Source organism: Danio rerio, chromosome 24, assembly GCF_052040795.2.
Source record: "Danio rerio strain M-AB ecotype USA chromosome 24, GRCz13ab, whole genome shotgun sequence".
Classification (NCBI taxonomy): domain Eukaryota; kingdom Metazoa; phylum Chordata; class Actinopteri; order Cypriniformes; family Danionidae; genus Danio; species Danio rerio.
The window spans coordinates 19,650,817-19,672,311 of record NC_141044.1 but is presented as its reverse complement, the minus strand read 5'-3'; the positions used below and the strand labels follow the sequence as shown (position 1 = coordinate 19,672,311).

The 21,495-nt window shown below is 36.6% G+C and overlaps 1 protein-coding gene across 8 annotated transcripts in view; it reads right to left on the bottom strand.

The window, feature by feature from the left end:
• sema5a (sema domain, seven thrombospondin repeats (type 1 and type 1-like), transmembrane domain (TM) and short cytoplasmic domain, (semaphorin) 5A) overlaps nucleotides 1–21,495 on the bottom strand; it is a 397,269-nt gene that overhangs the window by 144,348 nt on the left and 231,426 nt on the right. For 4 of the 8 annotated variants that reach the window (XR_015524511.1, XR_015524510.1, XM_087308760.1 and 1 more), the window contains 2 exons: nucleotides 13,871–13,933; nucleotides 1,262–1,360 (listed from right to left, as the gene is read on the bottom strand). Coding sequence is in view for 4 of the 8 variants with exons in the window: in XM_087308760.1 (XP_087164886.1) it covers nucleotides 1,262–1,360; nucleotides 13,871–13,933 (162 nt within the window). In the remaining 4 variants the exon portion in view is untranslated. 8 annotated transcript variants of the gene reach the window in all.

The window sequence follows — 21,495 nt, the reverse complement described above, 5'->3', positions numbered from 1 at the left end:
CCGAAGGCGGATTAGATCCTGTGTGGCCTCTCTTGAATGCTTTTATCTTACATGCAGCTGACGGCCACAACACTTGCCCTGTGTAATCAATGTAAAGGGGGATTATCCTTGATGCTGGCGCGAAGAAAACCTCCGCCAATGGCTGCAAGTGTCTCAGCTTCCTTTATGGCCCCGGAGCCCATTTAGCTGGCAGTAAAGTTGGGTGAATTTGCATGTTTGGCAAGGCGAGGCCAGAAGCTGGTGCCAGGGCCAATGCCTGAACGGATGTGCCTTTTCTTGGGCGCAAAGAAAGATGAAAGACATTTATTGATGGAACACCTTCTGACAAATGGCACTCGGAAGCCTTCACAGATATGGACATGCTACCCATAATGCACATTAATAGAGAGGGTTGAAAGACGCCTCTTCAGGACACCAGCAGCTGTGTTTGTGCTACGCGCCGAGCGTCACTACAGCCCCGTTTAAAGATACAGCTTCACTGGCGGTGCTACAAGGACGCGCCAGAGTCTTTTCCTGTCTGCGCTAAGTCCTTTGCTGCTGGCACGAGACACTCATGATGGTAAATCCCTAGGGTGATTTAGCTTTGAGTCAATAATTCCCGCCATCCTTCAAAGAGCCACTGAGGTGATGATTGGCATCGTTGGTGAATCGACCGTCATCATCATTATCAGGTTTGAGGAAAGGATAGACAAGTAATCCAGTCATTCAAATTCAGGAGATTTACATGCATGAATGGAAACCAGGAGGTGTGAGGGGGAATAATGGGGGAGGATGTCAGTAAATGTGCTTGGCGAGATGCTTATCTTTCAATCAGCTGAATTGAGTGGCAGTTATTGCAACTATGTGTTGGAAAAATTTGTCAAAGATAAAGCACGAGCTGTCTCTACGATACCTGCATATCAAGTGTGAACTTTCCACAAAGGACACAGGACTTAGAGATCCTACAAGTACATGGTTTATTAGAGTATCAGGCCTTGGATGTTGTTGTTGTTGTTTTTGTCCCAATCTCAAGAAAGCTTCTTCTGAGATGAAGCACGAACAAAACTCTTATTGAAATAAACCACAGGCTTTAGTTTGAAATACCACATGCTATGCTACACAACCCACGCAGTGATGAAAATGTCAAAAGAGGTCAATGTGGGAGAGAGAGAGAGAGACGGAGAGAGGGAGAGAGAGAGAGAGAGTTTGAGACAAAGCTGTGGAGTAACATCAGGCCAGGAAACCTCTGCATTATATTATGTGCATTGATGCGTTTACTTACTGTGCGATTGGTGCAAATAGGAGTGAATGCATTTGTTCCGCAGGTAAACAGCCTGTCACCATTGACGAGGAGGACACGGATGTAATTCTGGCACTCCTCCTGTGAAAAAGACATAATGGAAAATATGTTAAAGCATGTTAGCTGTAGAAAAAAGCCTTCTTTATCAGTATCACAAATGTTGACAAGGTGATTTACAAAAATTGAATAGTCAGAATTAAATTTAAACACTTTTGTTTTAAAAGAGAAAATTAACTTTTAAAACAGGTTTGTTTGTTCTAAAATGTTAATTTAAATGTTTTAGCCGGTAAATTAAACCAATTGCAATTGTTTTGAACAAAAATAAATAAATAAATAAATTAGCTTTTAGATTTAGCTTTCAGATTTCATTGATGACTACACTTGAAAATACATAAAATACTGTTTTTGTTAGTGTACATTAGTCTTAAAGTAAAAAAAAAAACATGAACAATTTTAAACAAACACATTTTTTCATATAGTTTATTTGTTCTAAATTGTCCATTAACAAAATAAAATGAATCTTTTAAAGAAAACAACTAAATTGGAGACCTGCTTTATTTATTTTTGTTCACTAAAAATTACTTTTGTTATTTTTAGTAAAATTGTTTATTGTAAAACACTTAACATGAGATGTGGGAATATCTAATGAATTCCATGCATGTTAAATTAAAAAAAAAAGTCAGGAGAGGTTTTTCTTCAATGTCAAAAATCTTATTAACTATTATTTTATACGCAGCTGATATTAACAGGTGGAGTTTAGTGAAATTCGCCGCACCCATACAATACGCACCCATACAATACTCAATTGGCCGCACCCATACATACACCCTCTTTTTCTAATACTCTGCACAACGTCAAAAGCACAAGACTTCTCAACTGCAAACTCTGTGCTCATTTTCAACCCATCTCTGCTCTGCTCACAGGAATTTTCACTGCAGAGCTTGAGCTAATTTTAGACAATAAGGCCTTTGCATTTCTATCAGCTTCATTTACTTATGCAAAAATGCTTCATTAGCATGAAAGGCATATCACACTTGAGAAGAGGCTTAGTTAATATATATCATCTTAAGCAATGCAAATACAATTGTTAAATTAAAATTAAAAGAAACAAAAAAATAAATAAAAATAAAATAAAATAAAAATATAGTCCTTTTTCCTGACAGAGAATTATTAGCAGTTATTATTCAGTTTTAAATGTCACAAATCATATTATGTTAATTATTATAATTTCTCATTTGTTTAAAAAAGGAAGCTCAGCAAATAACACTGTCACCACACAGATAGAAGATCCATAGTTCCAGTTGATAATAGCTCTACTCTTCAAATCTTTGTTTGGAATCTGTGTTGCATTTATGAATAGACAGTTCAAAAGAACAGTATTTATTTGAAACAGAAACCTTCAGTAATAATATTAATACATTTACTGCCACATTTGATCAGTTTAAGGCGGTAGTGTATTGTATCTATGCCAAAAACAGCTCTCTGTTGTTTTTCCAAGATGGCTGCTGACTGCACTAACTTCTCTTAAATTGACTTTGGCTAACTTCCAGAAATGCAAAGCCCACGCAACACAGAACTGTGTTACATTTGTAAGATACAGATATAAGAAATATATATATATATATATATATATATATATATATATATATATATATATATATATATATATATATATATATATATATATATATATATATATATATATATATATATATATATATATATATATATATATATATATATGCTGTATTAGAGCTGCTTCAGGACTTGTTGAATTGTACTGCTTCAGTTCAGTGTGTTTTTACAAGGCTTTTGAGCCAGTAAATCATACTCAAGTACTTGAAACCTTGTCACCCTCTCTCTCTCTCTCTCTCTCTCTCTCTCTCTCTCTCTCTCTCTCTCTCTCTCTCTCTCTCTCTCTCTCTCTCTCTGTGTTGATTTAAAGGTGCTTCAAGGCAGTGCTTGAGGGGTCAACTTTATTTCCTCATCAGAATGGCTGTTAACTCCAGAAAGCGTTCATTTTCCTGCACTAAGCGGAGTCCTGAAAAGAAAAGGATGATTTACATTTGCTAATGCAATTTGCCTGGAGGACAGTGCTTTGCTGTATGCAAAAATAAACTGAGATTTAATATGCCTACCACATCACGATGTGACATGTTTATGAAAACCTCTGACAGATGGCTACACTCCATAGCGTAATATGGTGTCTGTTCTGAACTGTTTGCATTATAAACAAAACGAATTCGACAGAACACCATTCACTCCATCAAGCGCTTTGCTTTGTTCTTGAAGCGGCCGACTCAAGGAAACCAGATGCAATGGTTGAAAGACACAATTACTCACAGAATTCAATTAAAGATACTGTGTGGAGGAAAAAAACCTTTTCATATTGCTTTGTGATAATAAAATAAGCAAAAAAGTTATGTAGTCTTAAAAGTAATGGTAAAAAAATGGAACTTTTGTTCTTACAATCTTGTTCTTGTAAACTTGAATTACTTTCATTCTTCTTTTGAGGACTGAGGCTTTCAAGCTACACAAAGCAGTTCAGACAAATTGCATGCTACATTTCAAATCTTCTAAAGCCATACAATAACTTAAAATCACTGTTGGTGCAATGATGCAATGTACAAATCTGTTATTAAAGCAAACAGTAATTAAATGGAACATGGGTGTTTAAAGCATATAAAAGAAATCGCCTTAACTCTTTACATAAACCATAAGAAAATTATAATCAGTCTAAGGGATTTATAACAAAAACACAACAGAAACAAAACAACAATTCTTCCAGTGCACTGAATGCGTGAATTCATTCACTCTTTTTCATTTACTTGCTTAAAGTGGACTATATTAGTGGACTAATGTAAGGAAGAATAAATAAGGGCAATCTCCGATGTATCCACAGCCTTACATCCACTTTGGTAAGCTCAGCCAAATTTTTTCCAACTTTATATTATGCGAGAATGGTTTGATTAATCAACTATCATATTCCACTTTTTTTTTTTGTCAAGATGACATGGTTTGATGTTCATAATTGGAAAAAATAGTATTGATTTATGAGTATCAATGGTTCAGGCTGCTGGTGGTTTAATTGTGTGTGGGATATTTTCTTGGCACACTTTGGACCTATTAGTACCAATTGAGCATTCATCACCACAGTCTACGCTTTATTATATCTGCTGACCATGTCCATCCCTTTATGACCACAGTGTACCCATCTTCTTATGGCTACTTTCAGCAGGATAGTGCACCATGTCATAAAGCATGAATCATCTCAGACTGGTTTCTTGAACATGACAATGAGTTCACTAAACTCAAATGGCCTTCACAGTCACCAGATCTCAGTCCAATTAAGTACCTTTGGGAAGTGGTGGAAGCATAGACTGTAAAAGATATGGATGTAGTATCTGTGATGTCACGCATAGGTTTCTGAAGAGCGTAAAAAAAAGCTACAAATAGGCGTGGCCAACCATCGCCATTTGGTTCGTCTGTCATCGCACCGGCCGGGGATACGAAACAAGGGCAAAGAGGCAGAACATGAGCGGAGCTCATGACAGGTTTATCTTGAGAAACGCTTGGTACTTCATTACCTGCGACTCGTTTGTGTTCTGAACACATTAGCTTGGTACACTATATCAATAAAGTGTTTAGACTTTAAAAAACCCTTTTGTAATACACTTTGCCATAAACATTGTTCTTATAATGTTTTTCTACAGTAGGGAAATGTGAATTACTTCCAAACACTTAAAATATATTCTGTGTTAGTAAATGGAAGGCTAATTATGAAATCCAGGCATAACACTGTATGACAACATTTCAGATGACTACAGCTAATCAATCTGTCAGATTCTAAGTGCATTACAGGTCTAAAGAAAATTATTAATGATAAATTATATTAAATAAAACAAATACATTTATAGAGATGGTATTTAAGTATAATTTCCCTCATCTGAGACATGGAGGCATCTTAAATGGTTTGTGAAGACAATTTAGTGCACACAGCAAACAATATTATATTATAACTGTAGGAAATAATTTCAAAAGGCAATTTACTGTGTAAAGCCACATAAAACAACACAAAAATATGATGTATTTGCTGAGTCCAGCGGCTAAGCCATATTCAGCTGAGGTGACGAGGCAGCAAGGACTGAGACCTAGCTGTCACTCAAGTGGCCATACCTTAAATTATGCAAAAATTAACCCCCTCACAGTTGTCATAAGGGGTAATATTAGCTATATGCACCTAAACCATCTTTTGTACCAGGCTGTAAACATGATTTATCAGCTGTAAATGTGACCAATTTACCATTGCAGTCAGAAAACATCTGGGGCCTCATGTTTTAATGCTTTGTACGCACAAAAACTTTACGTACACCAGGGGCCTGTTTCAGTAAGGATGTTCAAACAACTCAGAGTTTAAACTTGAACTCTGAATTGATTTACAGAGAGATTAAAAACTCAGAGTTTTCGGTTTCAGAAGAGCGGATCTGAGTTGGGTCAATCAACTTTGAGTAGACCAACTCAGAGTTAAGCGCGCACACCGTGACTATAAAAAGGCATTATCAATGGAGCGCAGATATTACGAGTGAACATGGAACATCTTTAAAAAAGAGATCACCATTTCTTTCTCCAGCTGAACTTGATGTGATCATGCAATGTTACAGCAAATATGAGTGCATGTATTTTTAAAAAGAAGCAACCATCAGTGAAACAGAGACAGTTAGCCTGGAAAAACAGCTGCCCAAGTTAATGCATAATTTTATATTTGAAATATATCAATATTTAAGTATAATAAAATAAGAAATGTAATGTGTGATGTTTATACATTTTTTTAAGCTTTTTTACACGTTTATTAGTTTTAATAGATTTAACAGTGCACTTGTGTGTCTGCCTTTTTTTCTTGATCAAGTGATAGAGTTTGATATAACATTTAGAAGGTAAGCAGTACTAAATTAAATTTTTAGAAAGAATAATAATCCCATTAATCTGATTACAGTTCATGTCTAAGGTTAATAAATTTAAGCTAATTATTTATTGTTCTGTGTGCTAAAAAGTAGGCAATATCCATGTTTCCATCCAAATATATTACATGCATTTATGTGCAAAACTGGAATATTGTATAAAAGATGTGAATAAAGCAGCGTTGCCATCCAACGAGTCAAAGAGAACAAAATCATCACTTCCTGATTAACTGGCGCCAAATATCAACAGTAAAAACAGAATTTACTGTGGTAGAAGAAGCTGCGTCAATTATTTATTTAATAGCCTAAATGTACTTGCGCCTAAGAAGACAATGAACACGTGTGGGCGTTTGAAGCCATGAGACGCGGAGACTCTTGACACGCTCCAGATACTCAGAGGTAGCCTAATAATATACACTAATACTGAAACAGTTAAGGCATTTTAGAATGACTAAAACAACATTTAAGACGTGTTACACTGTGCTCAGCCTGCTGGTTTGTCCATTCACACACATTTTTATCATCATATGATGACCTTTTTTAATGTACATACTGTAATTTATTCAGTAAAAGTGTTTCCATTGTAGTTTATGCGCATATTTTCTATGGAATAAAAGTTTATCCTGCTCAGTTTTGCGTGTTTTTTATGCATATTTTTAAAAGTTAAGTGCATCATGATGTTTCCATCAATCGTTTTTATGCACATCTCCAAAATGAGCATTAAAATAGGTGGGTGGAAAAGTAAGGCTAAGGCGAGAAATACCGCTTCATCTTTAAAAAAGGGGAGGAGACCGACAGAAACTCTGAGTTTAGAGAATAAAACCTGCTCCTGACCAGGTTAGGTTCACAGAGTAAGTTACCACAGTAACTGACTCTGAGTTAAAGTTACCTCTCTTTCAGAAACAGGCTTGACTTAACCTGCATTCTTGAGCTTAACAAACCTGCTATTTTGAAACGGAAAACTTTGTTTGTCTCATTTCAGGGTTAAAATACTCTGAGTTTTCACTTAACCTCCTTTCTGAAACAGGCCCCAGAATTCACGCTCACGTTTGGATTTACTAACAATGTAATGAATGTGAAAATGTGCGTTGATCTATGCCAAGTTCATGTCTGGTGTACTCGCATTTCTTGTGTGTGTTTGTTTTATTCCCATTGGCAACTCTTAGTAGCAATTGTGTTAAATTGCACACTACAAAGTATCTTTGAGCCGTGCAATGCCAGCTGAACGGGACGGGATCATCCACATGTCTAGCAGGTATATACAATTCCCATAACATGGTGTTGACCAGCCAAACATTAAATTGCAATTGGCAGTGATCGCCGGTTTTCCCAATGTAATTAGAGTGATCGACTGCATGCACATTGCTATATACAGTAAATGCCATCTGAGGGCGAATTTGCATATATGATTCTGAAACATTTCCATTCAATAAATGTGCAAATATTTTGTGATGCTCAAATGCGCTTAACATAATACACACTTATTAATGATTCCTACTTGTCTTCCTCGTGATAAAGAGTAGGCAAAATATGATATAGTGGAAAAAAAGAAGAATGAGTTATCAGACACTGGATTCGAACCAGGTTCATGGTCGATCGTGTCAAAACATGTTGCCATACACTTAACATGCACTTAACCATGTACTTAATGTGTTTAAATATACATCTCTTTTCTGTTTGCTTTTTCTGAAAACTTTACTGGTTGGGCCAGTGGTTTGCTAGAAGATGTGTACAACAAGTCCTACCTGCTCATAGATGTGTATGTGTATTTAAAACATAATAAAATGCACCATATATAACATATTTCAGATTCACAAAAAAGTAGACGGCACTCTCTGGTAGATTTGTTATATGCAATGAAATATTACAGGCAATGTATTTTACATTTTACATTTTGCAAAAATATTGACTAAGGCACGCATTTCCAATGTGCCTGGACTAGCCAATTTTTATAACATTCCCACAAGTGGTTCAATAGGCTGCTCTGCAAATCTTTAAAAAAAGGATGTGACACACTAAGTGGACAGCCAATTATTTACATCAGATTTCAATTGGATTTGGGCAGTCTGAATAAGGTGAAAAAAAACTCCTGTGTTGCACAAAAAAAGTCATATTAGAATTTTTTGGAACCAAATTTTTCATTTTCACACCATTATTTTTGGCATATTTAAGTATATCTCCACACGGTACAGAAAAGCTCCACAATTGCAAGCAAGTTACGACAGCCACATCTTACAATTCTGAATTAGACACATGTTAGTCAGAGTAATTCATCATATTATGGTCCCCAAAATATGTTTCACAAGAAAGAAAAACCTTGTAGGGCCATTCACATTGTGTAGACTGAAACCACACAGGGACATTAGAAATACACCTTGGGGTTCAGCCTGGGCTGGAGGAATGGCCGGCAAATCCAAACACAGGCCCTATACCCTATACCCAGTGGTCCCAGGACTAAAAATGGCTTAGCATACTATAAAGCAACAGGGGATCCACAGTCTCATGTTTGATAGAGCTGGAGTAAGTGAAATATTAAAGACATTAAAGAAACATTTTGTAGCACAAATCTGATCTGATTCAGTCAGCCTTCAAAAGCACAAGGGAGTCAGTGCTGTAGTGGCATGAATACAGCTCCATAGTAAAGTGGAAGAGACATGGGAATGCCCGAGCAAGAGCGCTGTCATAAATAATGACTCTGCTATTTTAGGAGGGCGATTGCTTTCTTAAGTACAGGTAACATTTAAAACAACCTTCATTCTGGGTGTGAATTACAGTGGGGTTTAGAGATTTTAACCCACACCCCCTTCCCCACCAAAGGAAGCCCCCAAACAAAAGGCCTTTAATAAATTACAACCAAAAAGGTCAGATTACAAGTTAGTTAGCTCATATTTCTTTGTGACGCTGAGAAGAAATTGCATTTGCCTGAGGTGGTTGCTATAGCAACAGGATGCTGCCTGAGTTGCTTCTGAATAGATCAATATTGCATGGTGTATATCAGCAAAACAGGTTGTGAAAAGTTACTCTCATGGACTTATAAAATCTAATACCTTTTACAATAATAAAAAAATATATTTGTCTAGCAGGTTGGAGATGAATTCTCAATTAACAAAACTGTCTTGCTTTGAATTTATGGGCAAAATTTAAATAAATCCTTACACCACATTAAATTGATTAAAAGGAAATATTAGATTTTGGGAAGTAAATCGTTCTTCCATCTGTGTTCATACGCTGGCAGCTAGCTCTCTGCAACTCTCACATGGTCGCCCATTGAAGCTTATTAGGGCTGCGCCTGGTCAGTACCTGAATGGGAGACCACATGGAAGAACTAGGTTGCCGCAAGAAGTAGTGTTGGTGAGGCCAGCAGGGGGCACTCAACCTGTGGTCTGTGTGGGTCCTAATGCCCTCAGTATAGTGAAGGGGACTCTATACTGCTCATGGAGTGCTGTGTTTTGGATGAAACGTTAAACCAAGGTCCTGACTCTCGGTGGTTGTGAAAAATCCCAGGATGTCCTTCGAAAAGAGTAGGAGTTTAACCTCAGAATCCTGGCCAAATTTGCCCTCTGGCCTTTGTCCATCATGGTCTCCTAACCATCACCATATCATAATTGGCTCCATTCTTCACCAATTAGCTGGTGTGTGGTGTGCGTTCTGGCACATTATGGCTGCTGTAGAGTCATCCAGGTGGATGTTACACAATGGTGGTGGATGAGGAGATTCCCCCAAATGTGTAAAGTGGTTTAAGTGTCTAGAAAAGTGCTGTATAAATTTAAGGAATTATTATTATTAATGCTATTAATCTAAACGTCAGTAAGGTCTATACAACGTTCAAACTTGAAGATCATTCAAGAAATTTAACACTGCTAAGTTAACAATTTGTAATTTTTTATTCCCTTGTATATTGTCTTTTATACTCAGCAACTTCATAAAATACATCATTCATTCATTCATTCATTCATTCATTCATTTTCTTATCGGCTTAGTCCCTTTATTAATCTGGGGTCGCCACAGTGGAATGAACCGCCAAATTATCCAGCGTGTTTAAGCAGTGGATGCCCTTCCGAGCGAAACCCATCTCTAAGAAACATCCACAAACACTCACTCATACACTACAAACAATTTAGCCTACCCAATTCACCTGTATCGCATGTCGACTGTGGGGGAAACCGGAGCACCCAGAGGAAACCCACGTGAACGCAGGGAGAACATTTCCGGCAGCTGGGGTGCCAGAAAAAAAGTAAAATAACGGTCATTAAATTACAGAATTTTACTGTAAAATAACAAACATTAAATTACAGAAATCTGTTGGAATTTTAACTTCTGGTAAATTTCTGTAATTTAAAGGGCATCTATGGTGAAAAATCAACTTTTCAAGCTGTTTGGACAGACATATGTGTAGATATAGTGTATAGACCGTCATATTGGGGTGATATAAATACACCCAGTCCTTTTTTTTTCAGTTTAACAACATAAAAACGGTAGACCAATTGGAGCGATTTTCAGACCGACCGCAACTTGACGTAGGAGTGTGGTTCCCCCCCGCCCACCAAATTGGTTGACAGCAGTGTAGTAACATGTCCCGGTAGTCACGATTATAAACATATCAACAAGACCAGACTTTATGCATCTTTGATGTTAATCTTTCTCTTTTTCTCTTCCTTGACCTCAAACTTTAAGTAATGTACAGTAGTTCCATTTTGCTAAAGAACGTAACTAACATTCCAACAATATTATTTGAATTTGAAAATTAACTTCTTAATTGTACATCAAAATGAGTTCAGAGAGTAACTGTTTTGTACAGGCATGCTACAGTACAAGCACATTTAAATCCTTGTGCATCTCTCAGAATCAATTCTGTAGGAAATCGTAGTAAAAAAAAAAAAAAAAAACAGTCAAACAGTAACAAGTAATATTGCAACCTGTGAAAATATAATATTACTGTATATTATACATAAATAAGGTCACATTACTGTTAGATTCAATATAGTTGGCACAGCAATGTCTTTCAGTCTGAATTTTTGATAATCCAGCTTTAAATTGTATTTGTCTGTAAAGGAATTTGCTGTGAAACTGAGGCTGGCACACTGCAGGCAAATGTGGCCTGAATCAGATTTTTTTTTTGCCCACATGTGATGTGGATCTGTTTTTGTCTTGAGAGAGCGAACAACCCAAACCACATGGACTCTGATCTTTTCAATTCAGATTTGTGCCACTATTAAATCAGGCACATTTCTGATGTTTTGCAATGCGACTGCAGTGTGAACGGTTATATAGGATTTAATGTGACTTTTACATAATCTTTGAGCGACATGCGTCATCATTCTGTGCTGCAGACATCATCCACTCCTCAGCAGCATAGTAGAATGACACACAGGGCATTTGAGCGCTTTCTTTACCACAGAAAGTTGGTTGTTCATTTTTTAAAAAGGCAAAACTTGCTTGTTAACCAATCTGGTTAACGATTGGGACACGGGTTGATCACGAAGCTGCAGAGCATCGGAGGTGTTGCGGATAGGGGATCCATGCACAAAGGACAGGCACTTTCATTTTAAGGATGAACTTTTTCTCAAAAAGAATAAAAGGCAGGTGATCAAACACCCAAACCCTCTTTCTGCACGTGTCTGTTGTTTATAATAAAGTAAAATGTAATAACTTTGCAAACAGAAATAAACCAACTCCGCCTTCACAGTTCAGTCTGCGGCTGCTCAATATTAAGCCTTGATGACTTCACTACAACGGTGGTCAGAAAGACAAGCACAGCGGTTGTCATAAATCACAAACAATCAGTGTTTTCAATCACAAGAGACTTATTTTAGGTTCTAAATGGTGAAATACACATTAGTAGTAGCAGAACAACCCTTTAAAGTTCATAAAATACACCACAGTTGTCTGTGAAAAGGCCAATAATCTTATAAATATCAGGCAGAATCTGACAAGGCTTACTTCATACAGTACACACATTGTGTGCAAAATTAAACATTTTTGCGCTGTGCATATCTGTGCTTTTGCACATGCGGGTCAATTTAGGACCATGTTCTGTTTACACTGCAATTCTTAAATTGGTCACATTTATAACAACAATGTGAACAGCTATGCAAAAAAATCTGATTTGAGATTTGAGCACTAAAAATGCTGTGATCAATATGGATGCTCTAGGGAGGAAAGCCACCTCCTTTAGCCCAGGGGTATCAAACAGTTAAGTTTTAAAACTGAATCAACATACTTATTTCTAAAGCACTTAATTAATTGGATCAGGTGTGTTTAATTAGAGTAAAACTTTGCAGATCCATAGAGTTTAGCTTCATCCAAAAATCACACAATTCCATTCTATATAGTACGCTAAAACAGTATATAAGAAGTACTCAGATAACCTAACACATACGGTGAGATTCTGAAGTGTGCATCGGATGGACACAACTCTATCCCATGATGCACCATGAGAGAATTCATGAATGGGAGAAGTGATGCAACTGACTCAGGTAGGTGACGTGATGACAAAACAGCGGTTGTAGTATGTCCGAGTTCCATTCATACTACTGACATTCATACTGTATAGAACATACTTTTCTAATGATCGAGTAGTACATTTCAATTCAAATACAGTACCTACTGAGTAGTAGGCGATTTTGGACGCAGCCATAGGCACCTATCGTACTGATTGATGATTCTCCAGGGTAGAGGCGAGTCTGGTTCAGATATGTGTTCATGACAGTTTCTTTAAACAGTTTCTTTAGTTTCTGCAGGTTCACTGCTGTGAACCCTCTGTGGTCAGCACATATGCTGGAATCGCACAAATACTTGTTAGACAATACTCATAGACAAAAGAAATATATTTACATAGAGCCTAAAATTTCTTCCTTTAAATAAACCCATTACACTCGAAAAGCAATGGTTCTCTGGCTTTGTAATTTGTATGAAACAAATGGAACAGTTTCCTGACTGACCCATGATCTGACTGTATTGTTTTAAATGAATTCCCGCCTCAACCATTCAAACACAAACCACATGACTGCAATAGCTTTGTTGGACTGTAAGCCATATTTGGAAGATAACTGCTATCAGTAAATGGAATCATTTGGAAATGACCTCAGAATAACAGTGGAAACAGACAGTGCATTATTCAGAGGATGACATTGGGTAAATAAAGAAAGTTGGTATTGTAAATTCATTCCCATTTGGTGCACATGTGAATCAGCTTGAGCAACTTTAAATAAATTGTGGTTTGTTTGTTTTTTGTCATTATTTAAATGATAAGAAATAATTTATGAGACACAAATTTCTTTTCTTTTTTTTTTTTTTTGAATTTGATGTTTCCTCATTCAAAGAGATGGAAGATCCGCACTTGCATGTCTGGGATGTAGGTTACTGTATATGACTTGATTTAAAGAGACTTTGGGTGGAGCTATCATACATTGATGTAGAAGCAGGTGATCTTTTGAGGAGGAGTTTAAACACTATTATGTGATAACATGAAACATTGACATATTGATTTCAGTTTAAGATGATTTAAGATTTAAGTTTTGAAACTTACAGGATGTTGTAATAGTACAAAAGAATTTTGATAATACACTGCCGAACATAAAGGCCCTTTTTAAAATCCCTTTTTATAACATTGACCAAAATAGGAAACACTTACCTCTGATTTCCCACGACTGAAACAGGCTCCTTTGGTAAACTCATCACAATGCCATTCTGCCTCCTGTAAACAGACACACACAGAGAACACCATGAAATTACATATTTGTACAGTGAGCATTTTTGTGAGCTTGTCATTAATAAAAGAGTTCTGCTACATCATACAATTGATCTATGCCTCAAACAATTGTTAAATTTACTGATCTCTAGGATATAGTGTAAAATAAACTCTTTTTTTTCAATCCAAACTCTGTGTTTAGCTAGGTATTTTTGATTGTCACTGAGAGGATAAATGAACTTGGATAGAAATCCGGCAGATCTTGGATGATAATCACTTGTATTCAGCTCCTCTGCATTCTGGGAAAAACAACAGGCTTTTCAGAAGCAGCACTCCTGTCTGTGTGTGTGTGTGTGTGTGTGTGTGTGTGTTGTCCTTCACTGAGAAATGAGGATCCAGCAGACAATGACGGCGTCCACAGACGGCGACCGCATTCACATTTCACCGCTGGCACTGGAATGCAGGATAATGCCAAGCTTGATGTCTGCAACTGCCTCCAAATGGATTTTAATATCAAATGAGCTCCTCGCATTTATTGACCATGAGCTCTCTGGCTCAGATCCAAGTGTGTGAGACTTTAGGCTTGCCAAGAGAAAGCAAGGAACTAACTATCAAAAAACAATTAAGGAGAACGTTACAGATGCACAACGACCATTTTCATCTTTTCCAAAGCTGAAAAATTAATAAGAAATGATCATTCCCCACAGAGGCGTGACTCCGGCTAGACGGTAACCTCATTTTGAGGTGATCTAGAGCACAGCAGAAGCCCTGTGGCCGCTGGCTGAGATCTTACTGTGTCTGGAGAGTGTTCCATCACCGCTTTATGAGACGGTACAGTTATGTCACACCGGCCCCAGGCTGAACAGAACGTAGTGCTCTCATGACCTCTCGTAACAGGCTAATATTTAAGGTGCTGTACGTAAGTTTGGATTTTTCTAAAGCAAAAAAAAAGAATAAAAATAAATATCATAATATGTGTATGTTTAAGAAACTAAATGCTCATGCTAAATGAACCTCTTGTTTACCGAAAAAACAATGCTGAAGCCAGTTATTCTCTTTTGAAATAGTGTGTTCCATGTTGGAATGTCTGTCTTTGGTCTGTGTAACTCTGCCCACTACCATTTTGCCCAATTATATTTTGGCACCCTGGGTTGCCCTGGTAGAAAACACAAAGTATTTCATTTCACCCATGAAGGCTATCTAGATATGTGTGGGCATGGCCACACATTTGACCCCTAAAGCACAGTAGCAGCCTCTACAAATATTAAAAATGTAAACATTAGCTGAGTTAGTTCACTTGCTCTATTCTACTCGCTGGATGTTTTTCTAATTTTTTCTATGTTTTTTGTGTTGTGTTTGCAACAAACAATATTTGAATTTGCACTGGAATACTTAGTTCAACCCCTAGTCTTACATACTCCACCTTTAAGTAAAAATTGCAAAATAAATAAATAAATAAATAAAATTGTCAGTATCAATGCTACCCATTTACTTTGAATGGATGACGTCAATCGTTGCCAAACTGAATTGTGGATTCATCGATGCCACTTCACCAGCGTTGCTCGCAAAAGTTGGGAAGCGTAAGCCAATCAGATCACTTCATGCAAATACCCCGAGCTCAGACAGCAGCTGACTAATTTTGGCCAATTTCATTCGCTGACACTGCTATGACGGTGGTGTCAGCCCCAGCTTCAGACATGCTCTCCGTCAAGCACTGAAGCTGAAGCCCCTAGGAATCAGGCGTTAGGCACTTCTAAAATCCCCTCAGGAATCTTTACAGATAGCGGGGTGAGAATGTGCAAATGTGGGAATGAAAATCCGTTGTCTTGTGCAGTCATGCCACTGAATGAGTTTCCCCACAGGGCCATTCATACCAAATATTCACTACGAGGTGAAGAAATAGGCAGGAGGACAGAAACACCAGGAAACTCCTTCACATCCAGGCTGACATGAAAGATGATTTAATGTGTCAAAATAACCATTAGCGCCTGATATAGCACTTTCTGCCTGACATAACTGCAGTGGAATGATAGGAAGGAGCAGAAAACGGCTGGCATTTGCTGAGGGTTGAATACTACAGCCTTTCATGCTTCAAAGTGTGCTGTCAGATGCCATAATTATAGCTAGGCAGCAGCACGATGGCTACAGCTGGTTTTAAGGGACCCATATTAATTTACAGGATTTTAATTGGTCTATACTATAAAAGGGGCTTTATATCATTAAATAACAGAGACAGGAGGGACCCTGTCTGAGGGACCCCAATCCTAAAATGTTAAAGAAATGCATACAAATAAAATAAAAATAAAATAAATATTATGAATGGGTCTGACATAACACTATAAAAAATGTAAAATTTTGTTATAAATATATTTATTTTCTATTCAGTTACACATTAAACTGTTTTAACATATTCAATTGATTTTTAATTATTTTTACTATCTGTTTTTTATATATTTGCACAATTCTTTACTAATTTTAAAATAAATATTTGAATTATATGTAAAAAAAATGTATTTATTCATTCATTCATTCATTCATTCATTCATTCATTCATTTTCTTTTCGGCTTAATCCCTTTATTAATCTGAGGTTGCCACAGCGGAACCCATCTCTGGGAAACATCCATGCACACCTATCCACACTCATACACTACGGAAAATTTAGCCAACCCAATTCAACTGTACCACATGTCTTTGGACTGTGGAGGAAACCGGAGCCACCGGAGGAAACCCAAATGAGCGCGATGTGAACATGCAAACTTCACACAGAAATGCCAACTAAGCCAGCCAAGGCTAAAAATGTATTATAATAAAATGTATTATTCATTTTTTCTGTTTCTTTCTTTTTTTTCCACATTTCCCTGGACCCCTTTCCCAGCTTTTGTGGGCCCCCTTGATGGATTTTAAACTCCTCTGTACTTGAATACAATTAGATAGCTTTAAATGACAAAAAAAAACATTTTAAATTACACATTTTTGCTAGTGCAGTCTAAATACTTTTTTTAAGGGTGCTTACATTTACCTCTCTGGATATTGTTGATGGTTCTTTTTTTGGTTTTGAACCAGAGTTCGACTGCACCATCGGACACCTTCTTTCCACCAGAATGGTTTGCATTCTGGAGATTGAGCCTGTTTTTGTTGCATCCTTAGCCAGGTGAACTGGATCCTGACACAAACGGGCAGCATTCAAGAATAGATGAGGACAAGGAATCTGCACCAGGACCATGCTGGCTTGGTAAAAGTGGTATCTTCACCCCTGCAATAACTATAAACAGGTGAAGACCGCCAAATGGATGGACTCTGCTTGCCTCACTTTTTAACTTTGGATTTTAAAAGTTTAGTTCTGCTTCTAAAGCGGAAACACTGAGTGTATCATGCTTTGTTTTAAATAAAACCCTACAATGAAGTGGTACATTTTAAATGATAATTCCACACAGTGAAAACGCAGGAGCAAACGTGCCACAAATGCTAAACAAATCAATACTGGACAAAAGAATGAAAGGAAACAGAGGGCTTAAATAATGCAATCAGGGAGAAACAGAACAGGTGTGCACTAATTAACTACTAAGAAGACTAACTGGAAATAGGAAAACTGCAACAAAAGAAACAATGATGGATTAAACACAGGAATCATTGAAAACTGTGGCCATGTCCACATGCACATGATTATTTTTGTTACAGTTTCTCTTCCTTCACCTTTTAAAAAAATCAGTGGACAATCAGAAGTCTCAAAAAAATAGTCATTATTGGTTTTGGTTGACTGTCAACATGACGCTGGCCATTGCACAGATGCACGTCTTGTAAATAACAAATATTTTGGTATACAATTTGACATCGCACAAAGTATAGCGATGGTGTGATAAGACGAACGACTACACAGAGCCTTGCATTTTTAAAAATTGTAATTGTTTCATTTTCATTGGTCTCATACTGTGTTTGAGGGTGGAAGAAAAACCAAGCCACATAGAATAAGGTGCAGTTTTGAAGATATCTATATTCTAAAACTAAAATTCAAAGAAATACATGTGACAGAACAAAACATGTGTCTATTTTTTTCATGAATATAATGGAAAAAGTAAAAATGTGCTAAACACATCTGTAAAAACTATGGTGTTAGCTTTTCCAACAGGTCTGTTTGTTCAAGAACTAGTGCAATAGACAAGCGTGCATTTGTCTCAAGCTTTAAAATCAATTGATTCAACAAAATGATTCACTTTAACCAAACCATTCGAAAGATCACATGCTGAAGACGTCTGAGGGTCAAAAATGCAATAATGTAACTAAAAACACAGGGCTAACATGCAAGTAAATTTCAAAGGTGCAACACAACATTTTTACCACTAGAGGGCATGTATTCACAACAAACAAAGGTGTATTTTGATGGCGCTATGGGTCTAAGATGATTTGGCAAATTCTGCATCTTTTAATCTTAATACCTGATCTCTGGCTAATTTAGTTCTTCAAACAATTTCATGAATCAGATTAAAATGTCTGGATAAACTGATCTGAGATCACTGCATGTGTTGTGAAGGACTGATCTATCGAACCTCGAATTCATGATCAGCAATGCAACGATTGGCTGATGGCACAGCAGCGTAATGACATCATCTGATTAATATTCAATTATCCATGTGAGCAAAATTACATCAAATTATTAGTAAACGGTTTGTTAAATATCATACGCAATAACTTTACACATTGTTGTGGGCTGCATGCTTGACCCTTTCATGTTTCAAGAGTATTCATCATGTATTTCAATGCAAATCAATGTATTTAGTTCTAAATTTAGAAAATATTTTCTTTATTATGGTATTTTCCTAATTAGCCAGAGATCAGTAATCAAGATTAAAAGGATTAAAAATCCTGGATCTCCCAAATAATTTTAGATCATTTAAGCGAGCTACGAAGAACAGACCCCAGGGGTCCGCTCTTCGTAGGTGGATTACTCAGTTAGCTGGATTTGGATATTGACGATTTGACACGATCCAGGATCGTTTCGTTCTTCAAAGCTGATCTGAGAGTTGTTGTCATAGCAACAGTTATGCTAGCTCAAACCTGGGGTCCATACTTCGTACGTGGATTACTCAGTTAGCTGGATTTGGATATTGACGATATGACACGATCCAGGATCGTTTCGTTCTTCAAAGCTGATCTGAGAGTTGTTGTCATAGCAACAGTTCTGCTAGGTCAAACCTGATCGGGAGCAGGTTCAATTCATATAAACAGGATTAGATCGGTTTAGTTCAAGCAAAGATAATACGGAAAGTATGTTCCGAATTCTGATATTTTCTTACAGTAGTAGTTATATACACTTGGGAAAGTGGTACATATTTTTAAACTATATATATAAAGTTATAGTCATTAATAAATTAAATAAAGTTATACATATTAATAAAACGTATGCAATCTGCACCCTCAAAATGAAAGTACAAAGACTGTCACCTGGTGGTGCAAAGAGAAAACTTTGATATGAACTTTTTAGATCGCTTTAGTACAAATTGTGTATAATAGAAATGCACAATATGTGACTTTTTTTAAAGCAATAATACATTTATGCATACATAAACATGTTTTGATAGTTAATATGCCAGTGATTTGATGCTTCACAAAAGTTGCAGACGCCTTTACCAATATGAAAATGCTTTTGTAAACAACCAGTTATTCTTTACACCGATTAAAAAACGCCTACTATAATAAAGAAAATATTTTCTAAATGTAAAACTATACATTGATTTGCATTGAAATACATGATGAATACTCTTGACGCATGAAAGTGTAAAGCCTGCAGCTCACAACAAATGTGGAAGGTTATTGCATGTCTTATTTAACAAGCCGTTTACTGCTAATTTGATGTAATTTTGCTCACATGGATAATTGAATATTAATCAGATGATGTCATTACGCTGCTGTGCCGTCAGCCAATCGTTGCATTGCTGATCATGATTTCGAGGATAGATAGATCTGTCCTTCACAACACACGCAGCGATCTCAGATCAGTTCATCCAGATATTCTAATCTGATTCGCAAACTTGTTTGAAGAACCAAATTAGCGAGAGATCAGTTATCAAGATTAAAAGATCCAGGATCTGCCAAATAATCTTAGATCATTTAAGTGAGGTACAAAGAACAGACCCCTGGTCGGGAGCAGGTTCAATTTATATAAACAGGATTAGATCGGCTCAGTTCAAACAAAGATAATACACAAAAGTATGTACCGAATTCTGATATTTTCATACAGTAGTAGTTATATACACTTGGGAAAAATGTAAATATTTTTAACTATATATATAAAGTTATAGTTATTAATAAAATAAAAAAAATTATATACATATAGTATATAGTATACATATATACATATAGTATATATAGCAGTCATGAACATGTTTACAGTTAATATGACAGTGATTTGATGCTTCATAAAAGTTGCAGACGCCTTTACTATATCAAAATGTTATTGTAAACATCCATTTATTCTTTACACCGATTAAAAAGCTGCCTACAATAATACTACTATGGCCACTATAATAAGGAAAATCCGCTCTAACTGTAAAACTAAATAAACTGCTCTTGACACATGAAAGGGTCAAGCATGCAGCCCACAACAAGGTGTAAAGTTATTGCGTATCATATTTAACAAACCATTTACTGTGAATTTGATGTAATTTAGCTCACATGGATAAATGAATAGTAATCAGATGACGTCATTACGCTGGATTGCTGATCATGATTTCGAGGATCGATAGGTCAGTCCTTCACAACACACGCAGTGATCTCAGATCAGTTCACCCTGACATTGTAATTTGATTCCTGAACTTGTTTGAAGAACTTAATTAGCCAGATATCAGTTATCAAGATGAACAGATCTAGGATCTGCCAAATCATCTTAGATCATTTAAGAAAGGTACGAAGAACGGACCCCAGGTTTGAGCTACCAGAACTGTTGCTTTGACAACAACACTTGGATCCTTGATCATGTCAAATCGTCAATGACCAAATCCAGGTTACTGAGTAATCCACGAATGAAGAATGAACCCCTTGACTGAGCGTAGAATCATTGGGGTTGTCATCTTTAAAACATCCTCCTGCATAAATCCTCTTCATGGCTGAGCTAAAGAATAAAAATATAGTCATGTTGGCATTTCTGTGTGGAGATTGCATGTTCTCCCTATGTTGTCGCAGGTTTCATCAGGGTGCTCCGGTTTCCCCCAAAGTCCAAAGACATGTGTTATAGGTGAATTGCGTAAGCTAAATTGTCTGTAGTGAATGAGAGTGTATAGGTGTTTCCCAGTGATGGGTTGCAGATGGAACAGCATCCACTGCGTAAAACATAGGCTAGATAAGTTGGCAGTTTATTCCGCTTTGGTGACCCCAGATTAATAAAGGGACTAAGCCAAAAAAAAAAAAAATGAATGAATAAATACCCAACATACTGTACAGTATAAAAGCATTTTTGGTGTTTCTTTGTTTCTTATTAAACTAAAAAAGGATGTTTAGGGTATATTTTAGCATGGACACAATCTTTAAATTGCTTATTTCTCAGGATTTGAACACTCTTCAAAACATTTGGGAT